Genomic DNA, 21,437 nt, shown 5'->3' with positions numbered 1-21,437 from the left:
TATGAAGCCCAAACTACAATTCTTTTAACTAGAATAATATGACATCTTTCTTCCTGCTGTGGAATTTTCTCAAAAAAACTCACTCCTTTTTCTTCTCTTTCTCCTCACACACATACACATACACCAATTAAAAAATAGCTTAATAGACTGATGTGCAGGTGCTTAAGGGTAGGTTAAGCTGATAGGTGAGTGGAAGGAAATGCTTAAGTAAGTGAGAGAAAAAGAATAGAGAACTCAGTGATCTGTTATTCTATGAGAGTTAAGTGACTGGGTAAGTTCAGGAGAAGAGCTAGAAAAAAGGCAAATTACATTGTAATGCAAATATTTATTTTCAGTTTACATTTGGCAGAATAGTCCAAATTCCAAGGATCATTAATGAACTGTATGAAATACCACCTTAAAGAAATACATTCCAAAAATTTATATTTACAAATTCTTGTTTGGTTGTATGTAACTCTCAGATATTTAAGGTCATGCATCAATTCTGCAGTTTACAAAAGGAAAGCACTCAAAGATATAAAATTCGACTTTTGCCTGAAAAAAATGAAGCTCCTTTTCCTTTACAAGTTGAACTCTGCTTTCAGTGTTAAAACTAAGATCAAGATTATATACAAAGACAGTTTCAAGTGCAGGAGTATGTGCTGGAGAGCAGAAACTTCCAAATGATAAAATGACTATAAAAAGAGTAAAGACAAACGCACTGCACACATCAAGTTGTAGACTACAGACAGAAAAATGACTAATGTTCACAGGCTATTTATTAATTGACCAAAATCTCAGAACCGATAGTGATTACATTTTGGCTTAACTGACTAAAGTGGTCACCTATCATGAATGAATTATTGTTGGCCAAAGGTTATTTCTCAACATTCAACTTTTTATATATCCTATCCTAGATAAGACCTTTTGGTTTTAGCATAAGATTCTTCAGTTTCAGGTATTTCCTAAGTGAGAATAATAGCACCAGAATAATGTCACAGCCTCTGTAACATTAACGAAAATGGACCATACTTACCCTCTATCCTGAAATAGTTTACATACCAAAGACTACAATGATAACTATGTGGTTCTACTTAACAATAAATAAATTACACAATTTCTATAAAACTTCAATAGTCTATGAAAACTTCATGAATCCAATTATTTAATGTTCCAGACATCAAGTAAATTTGTTGTAAGGTCTTTTAAGATAACCCCCTTGAAAGAAAAACTAGGCTTATTCAGCTTTAACACGCTCACAGTCTAAGTCTAGTCTTTGTACATAAAAAGTACATGACTCATGAAATGATATTGTTGATTTGTGATAAATGATCAAAAAGTCTTGAAAAACAAATACAGCAATTAAATCAATTATTCAAGAATGATACACACAGTGAAGTCCTTTTTATAGAAAAGTTTAAATTCCCAAAATACTATGAAATTTCAGAGTCAAGCATGCAGTAGAATGGTGAATACTGAACTTCATGTTGGTGGTTACCTTACAGGCAGGCAGTGAGGGAAAAGCATCAGGCAGACATATGAAAGTCTTCAATTCTTCTTATTTGATCTAAACCAAATGATATAATGTTAATTTTGATAAACAGTATGATGGGTATGAATGCTCATTATACTGTTCTCTTCTTGTCTGCCTTAGATGAATTCTTAAAAAAGAAAATGATTAACATCCGACCTTTGTAGGAATAATCAGCAGTGTATTGATGCATCAGTAGTATTTATTGGCTAAGCATCTATTCTGTGAACATCACTCAGTTGAAGATCAATGATCTACAGATCAATGATCTGTGCATTTTTATAATTTCAATATACAGTTGTAACATTTTATTTAGATTTTGAACAAAACAGATTTCCATTCTTAATAAGTAAAAACCTAAGGAATTTTTTATTCTTTAATTGGAGGAAAATTGCTTTACAATGTTGTGTTGGTTTCTGCCATACAACAATGCAATTCAGCCATAATTTCATATATATATATTTACTTTTGTCTTGAGCCTTCCTCCCCAGAAATTTTTATTGGAAGAAAATGTCCTTATATTGCCTGATTAGTCAAAGCTGTCTGAAATGCTATCCTTTTACCATCAATTACTGATTGTGTAATTAAAAGACGCTTACTCCTTGGAAGGAAAGTTATGACCAACCTAGACAGCGTATTAAAAAGCAGAGCCATTACTTTGCCAACAAAGGTCTGTCTAGTCAAGACTATGGTTTTTCCAGTGGTGATGTATGGATGTGAGAGTTGGACTATAAAGAAAGCTGAGCGCAGAAGAATTGATGCTTTTGAACTGTGGTGTTGGAGAAGACTCTTGAGAATCCCTTGGACTGCAAGGAGATTCAACCAGTCCATCCCAAAGGAGATCAGTCCTGGGTGTTCATTGGAAGGACTGATGTTGAAGCTGAAACTCCAATATTTTGGCCACCTGATGCGAAGAGCTGACTCATTGGAAGAGACCCTGATGCTGGGAAAGACTGAGGGCAGGAGGAGAAGGGACAACAGAGAATGAGATGGTTGGATGGCATCACCGACTCAATGGACATGGGTTTGGGTGGGCTCCAGGAGTTGGTGATGGACAGGGAGGCCTGGTGTGCTGCAGTTCATGGGGTTGCAAAGAGTTGGACACAACTGAACAAATGAACTGAACTGAACTGACTGTGTATCAATATGGAAAGCAGAAAAAAAAAAAAAACTGGTAGAAAAGTTATAAGAATTATGTTTATTATTATAGAAACTACTTATATGACATTTGATAGAACTCAGAAATATTGCTTTGAAATCGGTTCATATCTGTGAAAGGTCTTCCCTTGTGGCTCAGATGGTAAAGAATCTGCCTGTAATGTGGAGGACCCGGATTCAATCCCTGGGTCGGGAAGATCCCCTGGAGGAGGGAATGGCAACCCACTCCAGCATTCTTGCCTGGAGAATCCCATGGACAGAGGAGCCTGGTGGGCTACAGTCCATGAGGTCACAAAGAGTCAGACATGACTGACTAAGCAGCAGCATATGTGAAACTGAAAGCCCACCAGTATGAAGTCAGTCTTTACAAAAATAAAGAACAAAAAAGAAATTAAATCCTCAAAAGCTGTATCTCACATAACAGTAAAATATACAAACACAAGCGAAGTGACAACTTTTTAAAACACATAAAGCAATGGATTTAAGTGTGATTCTATTCTTCTGCCTTGTTGCTAATGGTCCTCTTTGTTCTTCCAGTTATATATGTGAAACAGGTATGATAATAATTAAATAACGGCCTTTCAAGACTTACTAAGAGGGTAAAAGGAATTACTGAAATCGTGTTCAAATACTTTATAAATACTCTTAACAAAGATATTTTAATTACACTTTTGTCTTCCTTCAGTGAAGGTGTTCTTTTAAATCATACTGTTTCTTAATATTGTTTCAAATTCTCAACTAGAGATGTTAATTTCTTCCAAAGTGATGCTCCCAGTGAATCTTAACAGCTCTGATTAAGAAGATAATACTAGAACTGTGCTACCTGAGGAAAAAAGAAAGGACGGCAGCACAACTGGTAAGGTTCCTAGACTTAGTCCAGTCACGTTACGGATTGTCCAACTGACAAAATATTTTGTTACTCCAAAACTTCTGTGCATCATTCTGAAATCATGTTCTATCTCAGTGTGAGATCTCTTACATAAATAGAATTTAATTTCTGTAAATATATGTAGTACCAGTTATCTCTGAACAGATTTCCCATGAGAGCTGCTTCGGTGAAAAATCATTTCTTACATATCCATGTCCAGACTCAAAAAGAAACATTTTTCTTTGAAAAAACAGAAATATCCAAGAAATGTTAAAGCTTTCTGTACTCAGGGACTGCCCACCTATTCTAAGCATAGAATCACTCCCTGGAGATTGCTGATGAATTAAAAATGTTTGGCAGTCACTCATAGCTCATCAGATGTGTTCACCTTTGGTAGTTCACATTCTTCACTGGTATGACAACTCTGAAGGATGTCCTTATAGTGGTTCTTCAGATCTTCATACAAAGAAACAGTTTCTTGTGAGTGAGCCAATGGTAACACTTTTTCATTCAGTAACAACTGCACTCGGAATTCTTCTTTAGGAGTCTTAGCATTTTTACAATGGTAAAGCACAAATATCAGGTTTGAAGCATAAGGTACGATGTGACCACTTCGGAACTTCCGATGCATTTGCTCCTTGTAATTGTAAGCTGTTAGGGGTTCCTTGTCTTTGAAGTAGCCCATGAGAGAAAGCAGTGGAAGAAGGGTCTCTGCATGGCCAAACTGGAGGATGACTGGAGAGGAAACTGGTTGAGAACTTCAAAAAGAAATAAAGAAAAAGGTACATATAAAACATTTTCTACATACATAGTAATTTAACATAAAAACCACACTTAGAATTAATTAACTTTCTCATCTTTTAAAAATCTTTATATAAACAACAGTATTGCTAAATTCTGTGTGGCAGAGAACTGAACTTAAAGCACTAAACTTACATTTTAAAAATTTGGATCACTGCATATTGTAAATCTATCTAAAACACGCACATTTTTCTTTAAGCTTAAAGAGAGCTGAGTCTTTACTGCTAGATAAGGGAACTTCAAGTTGATATGGATTTCAAAACTGTGTTGCCTTTCTGTGAATGAATCTGAGCACCTGGCCTTTAGTAAATATTGATTACTCTCTGGAGCTCGTCTGAATGAATTTCAAATGTTATTTCATCTTTAGGGAATTAGGACACTATTCAGTAAATTTCTTGGTTAAAACCAAGTCTGAACAGTGAATGGTAATGCATATAATTCTTCAATGTTTTATGAGACCTGACTTGGTCACCAAATGTGGGAGAGTCACAAAAAAGGTAATGACACAACCTATTCTAGCTGATAAACTACGTCTGTGGTTGGGAATGGAGTTTATACACTGCCAGAAACAATAGCTTTCAACACATGAGCTAGGTCACCTTTTAATTTCCTTTCAAGTTTTCTATGATTTTTCTCTGATAAAGACTTCTCCCAAAAGTAGCAGCAGGGCTTCCCTGGTGGCTCAGTGGTAAAGAATCGACCTGCCAATGCAGGACATGGGTTAGATCCCTGAACTGGGCAAGATTTCACAGGCTGCAGAGCAACAAAGCCAGGGTGCCACAACTACTGAGCCTGTGCTCTAGAGCCTAGAAGCCACCACCACTGAGACCACCGGCCACAGCTACTGGAGCCTGTGTGCCCTGGGGCCTGTGCCCTGCAACAAGAGAAGCCTCCACACTGCAACGAAAGAACAGTCCCTACTTGATGCAACTTGAGGAAAGCCTGAGCAGCAAAGAAGACCTAGCTCAGCCAAAAATAGAGAAATAATTTTTCAAAAACAGCAGCAAATGACTATTTCCCCTTTTCTCCAACTTTTATAAAAAGACTATGGCTTTTGTTCTCAAATATAATTTGTAAGCCTATTCAAACACAAAATCCAAGGAAGACAGGATATATGTATACGTGAGGCTGATTCACTTTGTTGTATAGCAGAGACTAACACAACACTGTAAAACAACTGTACTCAATTAAAAAAAAAACAACCTCTATTCAAACACAGTTAACCAAGCATTAGGTTACATATTTTCTGGGAGGAGAGCAATATTTGCAGCAGTTTCTGAAGCCTCCTGATTCCTCACATAAAAATAGATGGAGCAAATGGATAGCAGATCCAAAACCCAAGGGAAACAGTCACAACTATTTTATTATTTCTACCAAATCTTTGAAACGCCACGTGCACTTTACACTTACAGCAATCTCAATTCAGACCAGCCCCATTTTCAGGTGCTGAATAACCACATGTGGCTGGTGGGCTACTGTGTGGAAAAGCGTACAATAGGCAGTGGAGTAAACAGACTTACCTACATACTTGGGTTCAAAAGTCAATCAAAGAGAAAATAGGAAACAAAAAGATAAAAGACAAACAACAAAAACACATATGAAACAAAAAAAAAACGTGTGCTGGGGGAAGGCGACAGACCAACAGGGTACAAACGATGAGTTCAAAGTCCTATTAACTTCATACATACGAGCTACAGAAGAAATTAAATCTAGACTGTTACCCATATTTAAGTTTCAAACCAAGATTCCTTAGATTTATATAAAGTGCAATAAATTCCATTTTCTCTTTTGACTGACTACTTTCAGTCACATATTAAAATCAGCTACTTTTGAGAAGAAAGTTGAGAAAAACTGTGCTTTAAAAATCCTTATTGGGAGTTTTATGGGAAATCAAGCTTATATATAATTAGATTCACACAGGAAGCCAACTCAACAAAAATAAATGACTGTTTTGTGCCATATGATGCATCTAAATTAAAGAAAATATTTTAGAATTTCAAGAAATTTTCAACAGAAAGGAAAAACACAATTTAAAAAATAAGTGCCCTAAATATTATCTTATTACAGATCAATCTCCATTACAAAAGGATGAAATATATAAAAAAACAGTATTTTTAAAGGTCTGGTTAAATCCATAAATACAACAGTGATAATGAAAGATAAGGGAGACTACATATTAGAGGGTCAAAACTAACGTAGCCTTCCTCAAAACAATGTAAAAAACTAAAATCATCAGCTTACTTAGAGATTAAAAGTGCTTGCAGAAAATAGTAAGCAACTTATAATTCTTTGTAGGTTACATATTTTTATAATAATGCCAAATATAAGGAGAAATGAGCACCATTTCACTCATAATTATTTTTTGCCTACCTTTACCCTTTGTGCCTTAGGGTCGTGCACACAGAGCAGATGCTGTTGCTACTTCAGAAAAAGAAGTTGGCTGATGTCCCTTGTATTTACACACAAAAAGCACTGGAAAAAATGGATGTGCCTAATTTTCTGCAACATAGTAATTATACTTTATGCCTTGAATTCAGTTTGCTGAGTAATAAAGAGTGTATGGAACTACTTTTTTATTATAGCACAAAGAGAATATGTCAAAAAATGACAATTTTTTAACTTCAGGGAGACTGTATCTAGGTCAAATGTTTCAACTCCAATGAATAAGTAATAGCTATCTGGAACACTGTACTGAAGTTGTATCCAGATACAATGGATACAATTTCCTAAACACTTTTTTCTTTAGAGATGAACATCTTTGCCTTGCCAACCAATCTCCCCCTCTTTATCTCTCATTTCCCAGACATAATTAAAATCACTTTGCCCATTTCTAAGATACCTAATTACAAAATACAGCACTAGTTTGTTTCAGGATGGTACCTGACTTCTTGTTTTTTTGATAGCAATATCACCCCTTGTTAGATGTGTAACAAACACAAACATATGTACGTATGTATGTGTATGTATGTATCATATAATCACTCAAAACAAATTACCACTTTAAGAAATATGTGTAAATCATTCCTAAATGTATGTACACAAATCTTTATTGAACACAGAATAAGAAGGTACTTCATTGGTTTAGTTTGTGTGTTCTGTGTGCTAAGTTGTGTCTGACTCTCTGCGACCCCACTGACTATAGCCTGCCAGGCTCCTCTGTCCATAGAATTCTCCAGGCAAGAATAATGGAGTTGCCACGCTCTCCTTCAGGGGATCTTCCCAACCCAGGGATTGAACCCAGGTCTCCAGGATTGCAGGTGGATTCTTCACCATCTGAGGTACCAGGGAAGCCTTGGTTTGGTTTATATCTTTTTTAAAAGTGCCAAGGAACAGTATTAAAAATCTGGCTTAGATAAATTTTATCTCATAGAGAAAGAGCTTTTTTATTTTATAAAAAATAGAAAAGAATGCCTTATGAAACTTTGTAAAATATGCTACTATCAACATGAACATAAACAAAAACTCTAAAGTGTCTAAAATTATCTTTAACCACCTCCATATTTTCATATTGTTCATGGGGTTCTCAAGGCAAGAATACTGAAGTGGTTTGTCATTCCCTTCTCCAGGGGACCATGACTTGTCAGAACTCTCCACCACGACCCGTCCCTCTTGGGTGGCCCTACATAGTTTCATTGAGTTAGACAAGGCTGTGGTCCATGTGATCAGATAGGTTAGTTTTCTGTGATTTTTCATTCTGTCTGCCCTCTGATGGAGAAGGATAAGAGGCTTATGGAAGCTTCCTGATGGGAGAGACTGACTGAGGGGGAAACTGGGTCTTGTTCTGATGGGTGGGGCCATCCTCAGTAAATCTTTAATCCAATTTTCTGTTGATGGGCGGGCCTGTGTTCCCCTCCTGTGGTTTGACCTGAGGCCAAACTATGGTGGAGGTAAGGAAGATAACGGTGACCTCCTTCAAAAGTTCCCATGCATACACAGCTGCACTCACTGCCCCCAGAATGCAGCAGGCCACAGCTGACCCATGCCTCTGCCAGAGACTCCTGGACACTCATGGGCAAGTCTGGGTCAGCCTCTTGTGGAGTCACTGCTCCTTTCTCTTGGGTCTTGGTGCACACAAGCTCTTGTTTGTGCCCTCCAAGAGTGTGTTTCCCCAGTCCTGTGTAAGTCCTGGCGCCTCCTTGGTGGGGTTAATGGCAACCTTCTTCAGGAGGGCTGATGCCATATCCAGGTCTATTGCATCCAGAGCCCGTGCCCCTGTGGCAGTCCACTGCTGACCCATGACTCCATAGGAGGTATGAGCTCAAACACACTTCTGCCTCAGGCTCTGGGGGTCTCTGGGTCCTGGTGCGCACAAGGATCTCTGGCAGGTATGGGGTTTGATCCTAGACACGATTTCGCCCCTTCTACCATCTTCCTGGGGCTTCTCCTTTGCTCTGGGATGGGGTATCTTTCCTTGGTGGGATCCAACATTTGATGCTTTGAATTGATGCTTTTGAATTGAGGTGTTGGAAAAGACTCTTGAGAGTCCATTGGACTGCAAAGAGATCCAACCAGTCCATCCTAAAGGAAGTCAGCCCTGAATATTCATTGGAAGGACTGATGCTGAAGCTGAAACTCCAATACTATGGCCACCTGATGCAAAGAACTGACTCACTGGAAAAGACCCTGATGCTGGGAAAGATTGAGGGCAGGAGAAGGGGATGACAGAGGATGAGACGGTTGAATGGCATCACCAACTCAATGGACCTGAGTATGAATAAACTCTGGGAGTTGGTAATGGACAGGGAAGCCTGGCGTGCTGCAGTCCATGGGGTCGCAAATAGTCGGACATGACTGAGTGACTGAACTGAACTGAACCTCCATATTTTAAATAATTCTAAAACTCTTTCTTCTTGATTTTATTTCAAAATAAATTCAGAGCTCACAAAATTTATAGGTTGGATTTTAAGGGTAAGAAGCAGAATTTAACACATTCCTAAGTAAGTTACAAGATTAAAAAAAAAAAAAGTTAGGTATTTTTTGCATTAACTCAAAAAGTATTCCCAACAGATAAAAGCTCAGCATATAAATCACGAGACTCAAACAAAACTTTTTCTTCACTATTTGTTTTTCTTAGCTGGAATTCAACTTGGTAATCCTTAACGGTTCAAGTGCTAAAACTAGAATAAATGTAATTCTTCATGTAATCTTAAAGGCTCCCTAAAATAGCAGAAGTAAAACATCTGACTCATGAGGTACATAATTCAAAAGAACTTACCTAATAATTTTTCAGTCCTCTTAGACTACATACTTCAAATCAAGGGCCTATTTACAGCTAAGAATGTGAGAACGCTTTTCTTCACTTATAAACAATGACTAAACAATATGTGGATCTCATATTTTGGCCTTCCCAGTGTCTCTGTGGTAAAGAACCTGCCTGCCAACGCAGGAGCCAGAGACGTGAATTTGATCCCTGGGTTGGAAAGATCCCCTTGTGGAGGAAATGGCAACCCACTCCAGTATTTCTGCCTCACGCACATGCATGTAAGCAATATATAAACTGATTTCTACTTTATTGTTTGAAGCTCAATTGCGAAAACTCTGGGTATTAAAAAAAATAGAACTTTCAGTTTTCAGTCTGTAAGGAGCTTAGAAAGTGCTGTTCTGCCCTAACAGCAAAGAGCCAAACAAAATGAAAACGGTTCATCTTAGATCCATTGGAGAGGTGAGGTCACAGGTCAAACTGCTGCCCACTATACTGGAGACAGGGAGACACAGAGAACCACAATTTACAGGAGCAGACACCTCCACAGGAACCTATGCCAGGGTCAGAAAACTTAAAACTGAAAATTGACAAACTGCTAGAGGCTTGGTGTAGACAAGAGTAAGAGTTAAAAATTTCAGGGGACCAGTCATAGGGGATGTGAACTCTTCCAGATCCTCACAGTGAATCCCCTCTAAGCTATCTGCTAAAAACTGATTTACTTCTTTAAGTACAAGCCCAACTGCTGTTTGAAAGAACCAGAACCCCACTTCTTAAATATATCCAAGTTTCAAGGATGCCATGAGAAATTTTCTGGGTTTTATTCCCAAGCTTATTTAAAGCAAAGTTGGTTTATGATTAAGTCCAAAACACTGGCACCAGCCAATGGGTTACAGTGTGTGTGTGCCGTGTGTGTGTGTGTGCCGTGTGTGTGTGTGTGTGTGTGCCAATGGGTTACAGAGTGTGTGTGTGTGTGCGCGCCAACGGGTTACAGTGTGTGTGTGTGTGTGTGTGTGCGCCAATGGGCTACAGTGTGTGTGTGTGTGTGCCAGGGGGTTACAGTGTGTGTGTATACCAATGGGTTACAGTGTGTGTGTGTGTGTGTGTGTGTGTGTGCACCAATGGGTCACAGTGTGTGTGTATGTGTGTGTGTGCACCAATGGGTTACAGTGTGTGTGTGTGTGTGTGTGTGTGTGCGTGTGTCTGCCTGCCTGTCTAGGGGCTGGAGGGTTAGAAACACCAGAAAAAACAAGAGAACATAATGCATGGGAAGACAACAGGGGAAAGAATGTGTGGAAAAAAAAAAAATCACTTCTCAATTTATTCAATTCCTAATGTAAGGCCACATAATTTTGTCAGAAAATTGCAGAGCATAAAGACTGCTACATTCCATTCTACCTGTGGTCCCATATAGTTTTCTTTGTATCATATGGCCTTTCAATAAACAGAGTTGGGAGGTTCAGGATGCCATGACAGAAAGAACTAGCTTTTTACCTTCAACTAAAAACTGCAGTCTTTTGGTAGGAAGATGTAAAATTTTTTTAAAGGAGGAACTGCCAAGGCAATCAGTAATGACATGTATTCAATACTCACTGCATCTATAGTTTTATAATTATTGGGGACATGAAACCATTTGAAAATCTAAAGGAGTGAGACTTCATCCCAGAGAAATGCTCAAACCCATAAAAACTTGAATACGGTTTTGGGAATTCAGACTCTACACATCCTAAGAACCCCTCTGCTGTATATTACAGTCTGACGTCCTGAGGAGCAGTGCATCTACAATCCTGTTCCACACTAGCTCTTATCTCCCGCATCATGTGTGTTTCAGAGAAGTCGGATAATTTTGTCCTAATGAGCTCTACATTTAAAATGTCTAAATAGATTAATTTACATTTAAATTTATACACAACACCAAATTAAGGAAAATCCAGATAGTTTATAATCTGCTGTGAACATTTCTATTTTTCTTGAATCGTGTAGTTTCTGTTCTTTACATTCTGACTGCATACTCCAATCCTCCAACATAGACTTCTATTAGTCAGTCACATCTCTCATATTAACTATATCCCTGACTTGTAACGCTATTCTTTAGGACTTGCAGCACAATGTCTCAAAAAAAAAAAAAAAAAAAAGAACAAAAGGCATCTAATGTACCTTTAATGTACCTTTCTGCCCTATCCCTCTGATAAAAATGTGTTAAATTTGAGATATCACATTTTTCAAAAAGTGACAAAACCACTTTTAACAGAGGTTCATTTTAGCTTTAAAAATTAAAAACATTAGAAAATGGACACTATCAATACAAATACAAGAAAACAACTGAATAACTTACATGAATTATATGTAGAAATACACAGTTGGAATTCTAATATTTTAGAGTTGAGGAATCTGGTCATGACTTCTCATTTTAGAAATAGGGAAAGGACAAGTGAATTACCTAATGTTATCTAGCAAGTAAGACTGCAGTTCTCCAAATTTCAGCCCTCTTTTTACTTACGTAAGTTGGTAAGGAGATTTTATTAAATCTTCCATTAAAAAGAAAAGTTAAATTGAAGTCTAAAATAACGTTGTTAAATGAGGTTTGATAACTATGCATGTATACATGTGTTCAAAGTAGATAAAAGACCCAGGAAAGAGTTCAACCAGAAAAACAACTAATAACTGCATGTTTTCTCCTAAATGTACTCAGCTTAGGTTTTTCTAAGCTCTCAGTTCATGTTTCACACTCGAGTAATGTTACACAAAGTGTATTTTTAAACATGATCTGAGAATATCAAATAGAGCTTTAGACTTGTGTAATTCCCACAATTATGTAAGTGCACAAATAAGCAACATGAACTGCCAGATATGTGAGAGGCTCTGGGAAGAAAATTACAAGGAAAAAGAATTTAATCCTATTTTACATCTGATTGAACCATCAGCTCCAATGTGGCATTTGGAAAAGTATCAAATTTGACATTTTAACACAAATACAGAATGAAATGATTCAAGTGTAAAGTTTTTTCCTCAAGAAAAATACACAGAAATAACTTTTGCTTTCATCCAAGATGTAGTAACAGGGACTGGATTTACCTTCCTGCCTTAAACTACTATAAAGCTAAACAAAAGATATGAAAAGGCAGTTTCCAGATATTCAACAATAGTGAGAATAAGAGTGAGCGGAGGCAAATCCCCACAGCTCTTCCATCTTAACTGCCTAGTTTCCAGGCTGCAGCACAGGGCACGGGAACCCAAACAGAGTACATCAATCTTCCTGAGAGATGAGATAGAACCGGAAATTCATCGAGGCCCAACTGACTAGAATCTACAGGCTAGCACACCAGAGAAGAGAGATGTGCAGTGACTCCTCCCAAGATGTCAGCTAGTACTCATCAGATCACTGTCTGTGAGAAAGCTATCCAAATCCAGGCAAAAAGCACCGAACACAAAGAATAGGAAAGAATCCCCAAAGCTAACACAAGGCCAGGAATAGTTCGTGTTCACACAAGCCATTACAGGAAAATCTCAAAATATACAGGGTACCAAATAGATGCTCAGGAGGAATTGACTCAAAAGTGTTGCAAAATTAGCCCATAAAAGACATTATTATAAAAACAGAAAAGGCAAACCACAGTTTAGGAGAATATACTTGTAAAGTATAAATCTGAGAAAATCTCTGTATCTAGAATATACATTAAAGAACTCTAAAGCAACAATAATAAAAATGATAAATAACCCAATTAAAAAATGGCAAAAGATTTGAACACTTAACCAAAGTAAACACAAGGATGGTAACTAACCTCAGTAACACTAGTTGTATGGCTGTTAGCATAACTGGTACTATCTTGAGCCCTTAACAGCTTTTGCTGTCTCTGCCAGGGCTGTAATGTGTAGTACTGAATCACTTCTCAGATAATCATGATGGTGTGATCACTCACCGAGAGCCAGACATCCTGGAATGTGAAGTCAAGTGGGCCTTAGAAAGCATCACTACAAACGAAGCTAGTGGAGGTGATGGCATTCCAGTAGAGCTATTTCAAATCCTGAAAGACGATGCTTTGAAAGTGCTGCACTCAATATGCCAGCAAATTTGAAAAACTCAACAGTGGCCACAGGACTGGAAAAGGTCAGTTTTCATTCCAATCCCAAAGAAAGGCATGCCAAAGAATCCTCAAACCACTGCACAATCACACTCATCTCACACGCTAGTAAAGTAATGCTTAAAATTCTCCAAGCCAGGCTTCAGCAATACGGGAACCGTGAACTTCCTGATGTTCAAGCTGGTTTCAGAAAAGGGAGAGGAAACAGAGGTCAAGTTGCCAACATCCACTGGATCATGGAAAAAGCAAGAGAGTTCCAGAAAAACATCTCTTTCTGCTTTATTGACTATGCCAAAGCCTTTGACTGTGTGGATCACAATCAACTGTGGAAAATTCTGAAAGAGATGAGAATACCAGACCACCTGACCTACCTCTTGAGAAACCTGTATGCAGGTCAGGAAGCAACAGTTAAAACTGGACATGGGACAACAGAGTGGTTCCAAATAGGAAAAGGGGTACATCAAGGCTGTATATTGTCACCCTGCTTATTTAACTTCTTTGCAGAGTACATCATGAGAAATGCTGGGCTGGAAGAAACACAAGCTGGAATCAAGATTGCCGGGAGAAATATCAATAACCTGAGATATGCAGATGACACCACCCTTATGGCAGAAAGTGAAGAACTAAAGAGCCTCTTGATGAAAGTGGAAAAGGAGAGTCAAAAAGCTGGCTTAAAGCTCAACATTCAGAAAACGAAGATCATGGCATCTGGTCCCATCACTTCATGGGAAATAGATGGGGCAACAGTGGAAACAGTGTCAGACTTTATTTTTCTGGGCTCCAAAATCACTGTAGATGGTGACTGCAGCCATGAAATTAAAAGATGCTTACTCCTTGGAAGGAAAGTTATGACCAACCTAGATAGCATATTAAAAAGCAGAGACATTACTTTGTTGACCTTTGTCAACAAAGCTCCGTCTAGTCAAGGCTATGGTTTTTCCAGTGATCATGTATGGATGCGAGAGTTGGACTATAAAGAAAGCTGAGTGCAGAAGAACTGATGCTTTTGAACTGTGGTGTTAGACAAGACTCTTCAGAGTCCCTGGGACTGCAAGGAGATCCAACCAGTTCATCCTAAAAGAGATCAGTCCTGGGTGTTCACTGGAAGGACTGACGTTGAGCTGAAACTCCAATACTTTGGCCACCTGATACGAAGAACTGACTCAGTGGAAAAGACCTTGATGCTGGGAAAGACTGAGGGCAGGAAGAGAAGGGGGCGAAAGAGGATGAGATGGCTGGATGGCATCATCAAGTCAATGGAAATGAGTTTGAGCAAACTCCAGGAGACAGTGAAGGACAGGGAAGCCTGGCGTGCTGCAGTTCATAGTGATGCAAAGAGTCAGACATGACTGAGCGACTGAACAACAAGTGAAATACTAAATGAAAAGGAATAAATGACTGACACCATCGCAGCACTCCGGATCCGGGCTCTGAAGGGCTTCCCTCATAGCTCAGTTGGTAAAGAATCTGCCTGCAATGCGGGAGACCTGGGTTCAATCCCTGGGTTGGGAAGATCCTCGAGAAGGAAATGGCAATCCACTCCAGTATTCTTGCCTGGAGAATCCCATGGACAGAGGAGCCTGGTGGGCTACAGTCCATGGGGCCACAAGAGTCAGACACGACTTAGTGACTAAACCACGAAACCACTCAAAACACAAATGAATCTTATAACCATTACGCTACGTGAAAGAAGCCAAACCCCTAAAAAAGTACACATACATCCCATAAGGTTCCATCATATAAAATTCTAGAAAATACAAAATAATCTATAGTGACACAAAGTGGATCAGCCTGGGAATGAGGGGTGGGAACTATATTAGAAAGAGTCACAAAGAAATGTTTGCATGCAATGGGTAGTTCATTATCTCGATTATGGTGACAGTTTCATGGCTGTATAAATAGGTAAAACCTTATCAAGTTGTATACTTTAAATATGTGCTGTTTATTTCACATCAATTATACTTCATAAAGTTAAGTGTTAAGGGTTGATATGACCAACCTCAAAGACTCCTGCTCCCATAAAGGCTTTACCAACCCCGAACGGTTCAAATCAATCCTTCAGTATTGTTTTTTACCTGTTTTAGTGCTGTTATATAGATATGCTCCAAAATAGGACATGAGTGCCTTGAGACAATAATTTAAATGTCTTCATCTTTGTATATACCTTCCATTGCCTAATATTTTGATAGAATAGTTCATGAAAAATACAAATATAAAATATTCTGTTAAAACATTATTATTATACCACACTGGTGTGTGACATTAGTAGTGGAGGAGGCTATGTCTGTGAGGGAAGGGATAGACTGTGGGAACTTTGTATTTCCACCCATTTTTGTTGTAAACCTAAAAGTGCTCTAAAAAATAAAGTCTATTAGTTTTGGGGTTTTAAAACCTATTATTCTCTATAATTAGCTGTATTGAATTTGAGTAGAAGTAAAACTAAAATCAGGGAAGCACTTAGGAGGTAACTGCTAAAATAAAAAAGAGAGACGGTATTAGTTTGATATGAGTTGAGGTGGAAGCAGTGGGGGTGAAGAAAAGTAAAAGAACTTGATGTGAAGAAAATACAACAACAAAATACCACATTATGGTGAGTAGATGTAGAAGGTGAGGGAGACAGAGTCAAGAATAATACACAGGTTTGCGGCTTAGAGGCCCCGGAGGATAAATGACTGCCGAACTGTGGATGTTCCTTCATCATACACTAAGCGCCGACTGCATCACAGGCATGCTCTAGACACTGAGGACAGGCCAGGGAAATAAAGTTCTAGCCATCACAGATCTACCGTCCACTGGAAGTCAAGACATGTCTTTCCAAAAGACAAATGGACAGCTGAATTTGAATTCAAAGCACAGCCAGGCTAGTTATATTAACTTTTACCTTATTTTAGCCAGTATCTTTCAACAACTAGCACTAGAAGAGTCTGTGGTACCTAGTTAAACTGATGGAACAATAACTTCAGAACAGTAACAAGTTCTGAGAATTTAGAATCTGCATACACTTCTAAGAACTTCAAAAGACAAAGCTCACTCCTTACAATGGGCTAAGTAATTACTTGGTGCCACTATACTTTTATTTCAATACTGCCATCTTAGGTTAACACGTGGAACTACACAATCTTAAAAAGCCATACCCTTATTCAATAGTGAATGAAAAGGTTGAAAAAAGATTAATGAGAGCTATTAAATGACTGTAACATATATTTACAATAATTAATTTGCATATCTGAGAATATCCCTGACAAAATGGAAGATCTCACGAGGTAAGCAATTACATAGTTCAGAATATAAACCTTTCTTTGAAAAAGCAGGAAGTGACTTACTGAATCTCAATTAAAAATAAAAATATATTAACAGACAATGGGGAATGGGAAAGTAGAATAAAATGCAGATAAATCTTACTTATTCAAGTTTAACCTGCTTTTCTAACCACAGCTGTTTAAACAGCAATAGCTGTTCAAATTTGCTTAAATACTAAAGTTACTGGTTTTAACTTTAATCCCATGACTGTAGTGATCGTTTAAGAAGGAAAATAAGGTCAAGATCCTAGTAAGTGTCAAGGACCATGGATCTGGAGGACTGGTTGTATTTAACCAAAATGTTGATAATTATCAATTAACATTATTTACAATCTCCAATTTTTCTGTGAAGTAAAATCACACTATTAGAATTATGTTGAAAAGTATTCAGAAACATTGAAGAATATCTTTGATTTAACATTACTATAACAAGATAACAACAAAAAAAGATCACAACCTGTGTACACAGTACCATCTCAATATGGGGTGGAGGAGGGATGGAGAAAGCAAAAATAGCCTCAGAACTCTAGAAATGAGTGAAGACATTTCTTCAGATAATATTAAGGATAAATATTGTTTCTCTATATATGTATACAAATACATATATAAACACACAGTATAAACTCTAAATGCAAATTCAAAAAAGTCATGAAGTAAAAATAATATTTTGATAAAACAGTTCATAAAAAATATAAATATTAAATATTCTGTTAAAACATTATTATTATACCACACTGGTGTGTGAAATTAGTAGGGGAGGAGGCTATGTCTGTGAGGGAAGGGATAGATTATGGGAACTTTGTATTTCCACCCATTTTTGTTGTAAACCTAAAAGTGCTCTAAAAAACAAAGTCTATCAGTTTTGGGGTTTTAAAACCTATTATTCTCTCTGTACTGAGCATATATTGGTTTTCTTGAGAAGTATCCTAAATTTTGGCACTGCTAATAAAATTGGTTAGTATCACTCTGTTTTCTGGAAAGCAATCTGACAGAAGTCTCTAAATTCAATTTTTCCCCTTTACCTGTTTAAGATTTCATCTTGATACAGTTAAACAAATTTTAAAATCCCTAATCAGTCTTTTAGTATAGAGAAAACCGTACCTGAAAAGTATCTGCCAGTTTCTTCACAATAAGTGCTGACTTTCTTTCCTTAGCTAGAAAAGGAGGCAGTGGCCAAAAAAATTTTGTCTTACAAGGTCAGATTCTCCTTCCTTTAACTTTTATACTGTTTTACCCAGTCTCCTGCATTGTAGGCAGATTCTTTCCCAACTGAACCACGAGGGAATAACCATACTATTTTACAATCTTACATAAATAGCTATATCACAACCCATGGCTTTTTTATACATTTCTATTTTCTCTATATTGTTAACAGTCACAAGTGCAATGACTTTGTCCAGCTCATAGGATACTGCCTGACACATATCACAGTAGATGTTTAAAATACTGTTGAATGAACCTTCTTTTCAATTCACAAATACAAGAGTAATCCTTCAAAAGGAGTAAAAATGTTCTCTATCTTGCTGATGGAAAGGGAATTAATTTAAGGAATGAGCTCAAGAACACAAAAATCTGAAGCGGTTAAGTACTAGAAAGTATTTGTTTCTAATATTTGAATAATCATGGCGGCAGGGGGAGAAAAGGTATGTGAATGACAAAGATATTAAGGACATGTTTTGACCAGAGAGCTCTCACATAGAGTAACAATACCATATCTGTATCCTACATTATACTAAGTGTTTTAATAGAAATTATCTCACTTGATTAACAACCCTGTGAGGACAATAATTCTCCTTTTCAGAAGTGAGGGATCTGCAGCATCAATAAAGTAGAACCAGGACTCAAAACCAAATCTAAGCGTCTGCCTACTACATCCCATGGCTTCTCTATTACTGCATCTCATTCAACAACACATCCATGACATGAAAATTAGTCTCATTAGCGTCTGAGTAGATAAAAAAACATAACTAGCTATTACCTAACATAATGGAATAGTCAGTCCATTGCAATTTTTTTTCCCCGCTATACTTTACTTGTGGGTAAGATAAGCAAAGCATAACAAAATAAATTAAACCTGGAATTTCATTTTAATATAAATCACATATAAGGTGTATGTTCAAAAAGATTCTTCTTAAACAATTTTACTTTCCCACCAAAAATGCATAAGGTTTCCAATTGCTCCACATCTTATCAACACTTCAGAAAAATTAAAAAATTTTTTTTCTTATTTTAGCCAGTGAATAGGAAAAATACTTTTAGTCCTTTCCTCCTATGTTTCTCGTTTCCTCTCACATTCCTAATGTTTCTGACCCTTCTGGTTACCGTATGTGCAGGGTTTTTCCCACACTAGGCAATACTCCGTGACACCAGATGGCTGTTCTACGCGTTATCTCCCACAGGCTACGGGCTCAGTCCCACGAGACTGCCCCCTACTTCAGGTGCCAACTCTAAGTAGTAGGTCTTCACCTAGGTCACCCACAGCTTCTATCCGATATGGCTACAGATAGAAGGCTCTCATGATCCCCTCAGGTTTAATTTGCTAGAGTGGCTCACAGAAGTCCGGAAAATACTTACTTGCACTTACCAGTTTACTATAAAAGGGTATGATAAAAGACGCAGATGAACATCCAGATGGAAAAGGTGTACAGGGAAAGGTAAGCGGGAAGGAGCACAGAGCTCCCATGCCCTCTCCAGACATGCCTCTTTCTCAGTTCCTCTACTTGTTCACCACCCCAGAAGTCCTGTGAACCTCGCAGGCATCACTGATCATTAACTCCATTTCCAGCCCTTCTCCCTTCTCAAGAGAACTGTGGGGAATGGTGGTGGTGTTTGGGGGAAGGGGGAGGATGAGGCTGAAAATCCCAAGCTTCTAATCACGGCTTGTTAGTTCCAGTTAACAGCCATCATCCTGGAGCCATCCAGTCATCTCATTAGAACAAAAGATGCTCTTACCACCTGAGACAGTACAATGGTTTCAGGAGCCCAATGTCAAGAACCTGGGGCAGAGACCAAAATATATATTTTTTCTCTTATTTTACAGCCAACTTAGGGGTATTAGTGGTATTTCATTGTGATTTTGGAGAAGGCAATGGCAACCCACTCCAGTATACTTGCCTGGAAAATAACATGGATGGAGGAGCCTGGTAGACTGCAGTCCATGGGGTTGCTAAGAGTCGGACATGACTGAGTGACTTCACTTTCACTTTTCATTTTCATGCATTGGAGAAGGAAATGGCAACCCACTCCAGTGTTCTTGCCTGGAGAATCCCAGGGAAGGGGGAGCCTGGTGGGCTGCCATCTATGGGGTCGCACAGAGTTGGACACAACTGAAGCGACTTAGCAGCAGCAGCATTGTGATTTTAATATCTAATGATATTATCAAATAGTTTATTAGTATCTTTTCACATGCTTATTTGCCATCCATATATCTTTCTTTAGTAAAGTATCTGTTCAGATTTTTGCCCCTTTTCAAAACTGGATTATGTGTCACCTTATCAGTGAGATATAAATTTTTTAATATATTTTGGATTCAAATCCTTAATCCCATGTATATGGTTTGCAACTATTTTCTCCAAGTCTGTTGCCTGTCTTCTCAGTTTCCAAACAGTGCTTTTTGAAGCACAAAGATTTTTAATTTTGATGAAGTTCATTTCAATTTTTTAAAATGGATTATGCATTTGTTTCTGTATCCTAGCAATCATTGCCTAATCCAAGATGGTGAAGACTTACTACTATGTTTTCTTGTTAAGAGTTTCATAGTTATAGCTTTTAAATCCAGGTCATTGATCCTACATTTTGTTTGTTTCTTTTTAAAAATTATAGTACAACTATACTAGTTTCAAGTGTATAACAGTGATTCAATATTTTTAAAGATTATACTCTAAATTATTACAAAATAATGGCTATGTTTTCCTGTGCTGCACAATATATCCTTGCTGCTTGATTCTACATTTTCTTCTAGAAGTTTTCTAATTGTAGATTTTATACAACTCTATAATCCATTTTTCTGTATTGTGTGGGGAAGGGTCTGAGTGTCATTTTTTTTAACATATGGGTATGCAACTGTTCCAGCACCATTTGTTGAAAGGACACCAATACATTCCCTTGGCATCTGTGCAAAAAACTGAGCATATATATATCAGAATGTGTTTCTTGACTTGATTATATTGATCCATTTGTCTATGGCTACGACTTTATAATGAGGTTTAAAGCCAGGCGTGTATTAAGTCCTTTTGCTTTTTCAAAGTTGTTTTAGCTCTTCTAGATCCTCCGCATTTCTGCATAGATTTTAGGATAAGCTTCTCAGTTTCTACAGAGAGATGCACTGCAGTTATGACAGGGACTGCAGTCAGTCTACAGATGATCAATCTGAATCTTCCAATCTATAAAGATAGTATATCTCTGGATTTATCTGGGTTATCTTTAATTTCTCTCTGTAATGCTTTGTAGTTTTCAGTGTACAGAAACACTCATTTTTTAAAATACCAACGATAAATTTCTTACTTAAGCTTGGAATCTG

General features: G+C 37.7%; 1 protein-coding gene across 2 annotated transcripts in view; it reads right to left on the bottom strand.

Moving 5' to 3' along the window:
* The window catches only part of MINPP1 (multiple inositol-polyphosphate phosphatase 1), a 54,055-nt gene that overhangs the window by 18,432 nt on the left and 14,186 nt on the right, over positions 1–21,437 (bottom strand). The window contains exon 5 of one of the 2 annotated variants that reach the window (XM_052660984.1): positions 3,901–4,294. The exons of the other annotated variant lie outside the window; for it this stretch is intronic. Within the exon in view, the coding sequence (XP_052516944.1) occupies positions 3,901–4,294 (394 nt within the window). Of the gene's footprint in view, positions 1–3,900; positions 4,295–21,437 lie in introns of those variants that run through there. 2 annotated transcript variants of the gene reach the window in all.

The sequence above is a fragment of the Budorcas taxicolor genome, chromosome 23, assembly GCF_023091745.1.
Source record: "Budorcas taxicolor isolate Tak-1 chromosome 23, Takin1.1, whole genome shotgun sequence".
Taxonomy (NCBI): Eukaryota; Metazoa; Chordata; class Mammalia; order Artiodactyla; family Bovidae; genus Budorcas; species Budorcas taxicolor.
The sequence above is the reverse complement of the archived record's forward strand: the minus strand, read 5'-3'. Positions and strand labels throughout refer to the sequence as shown.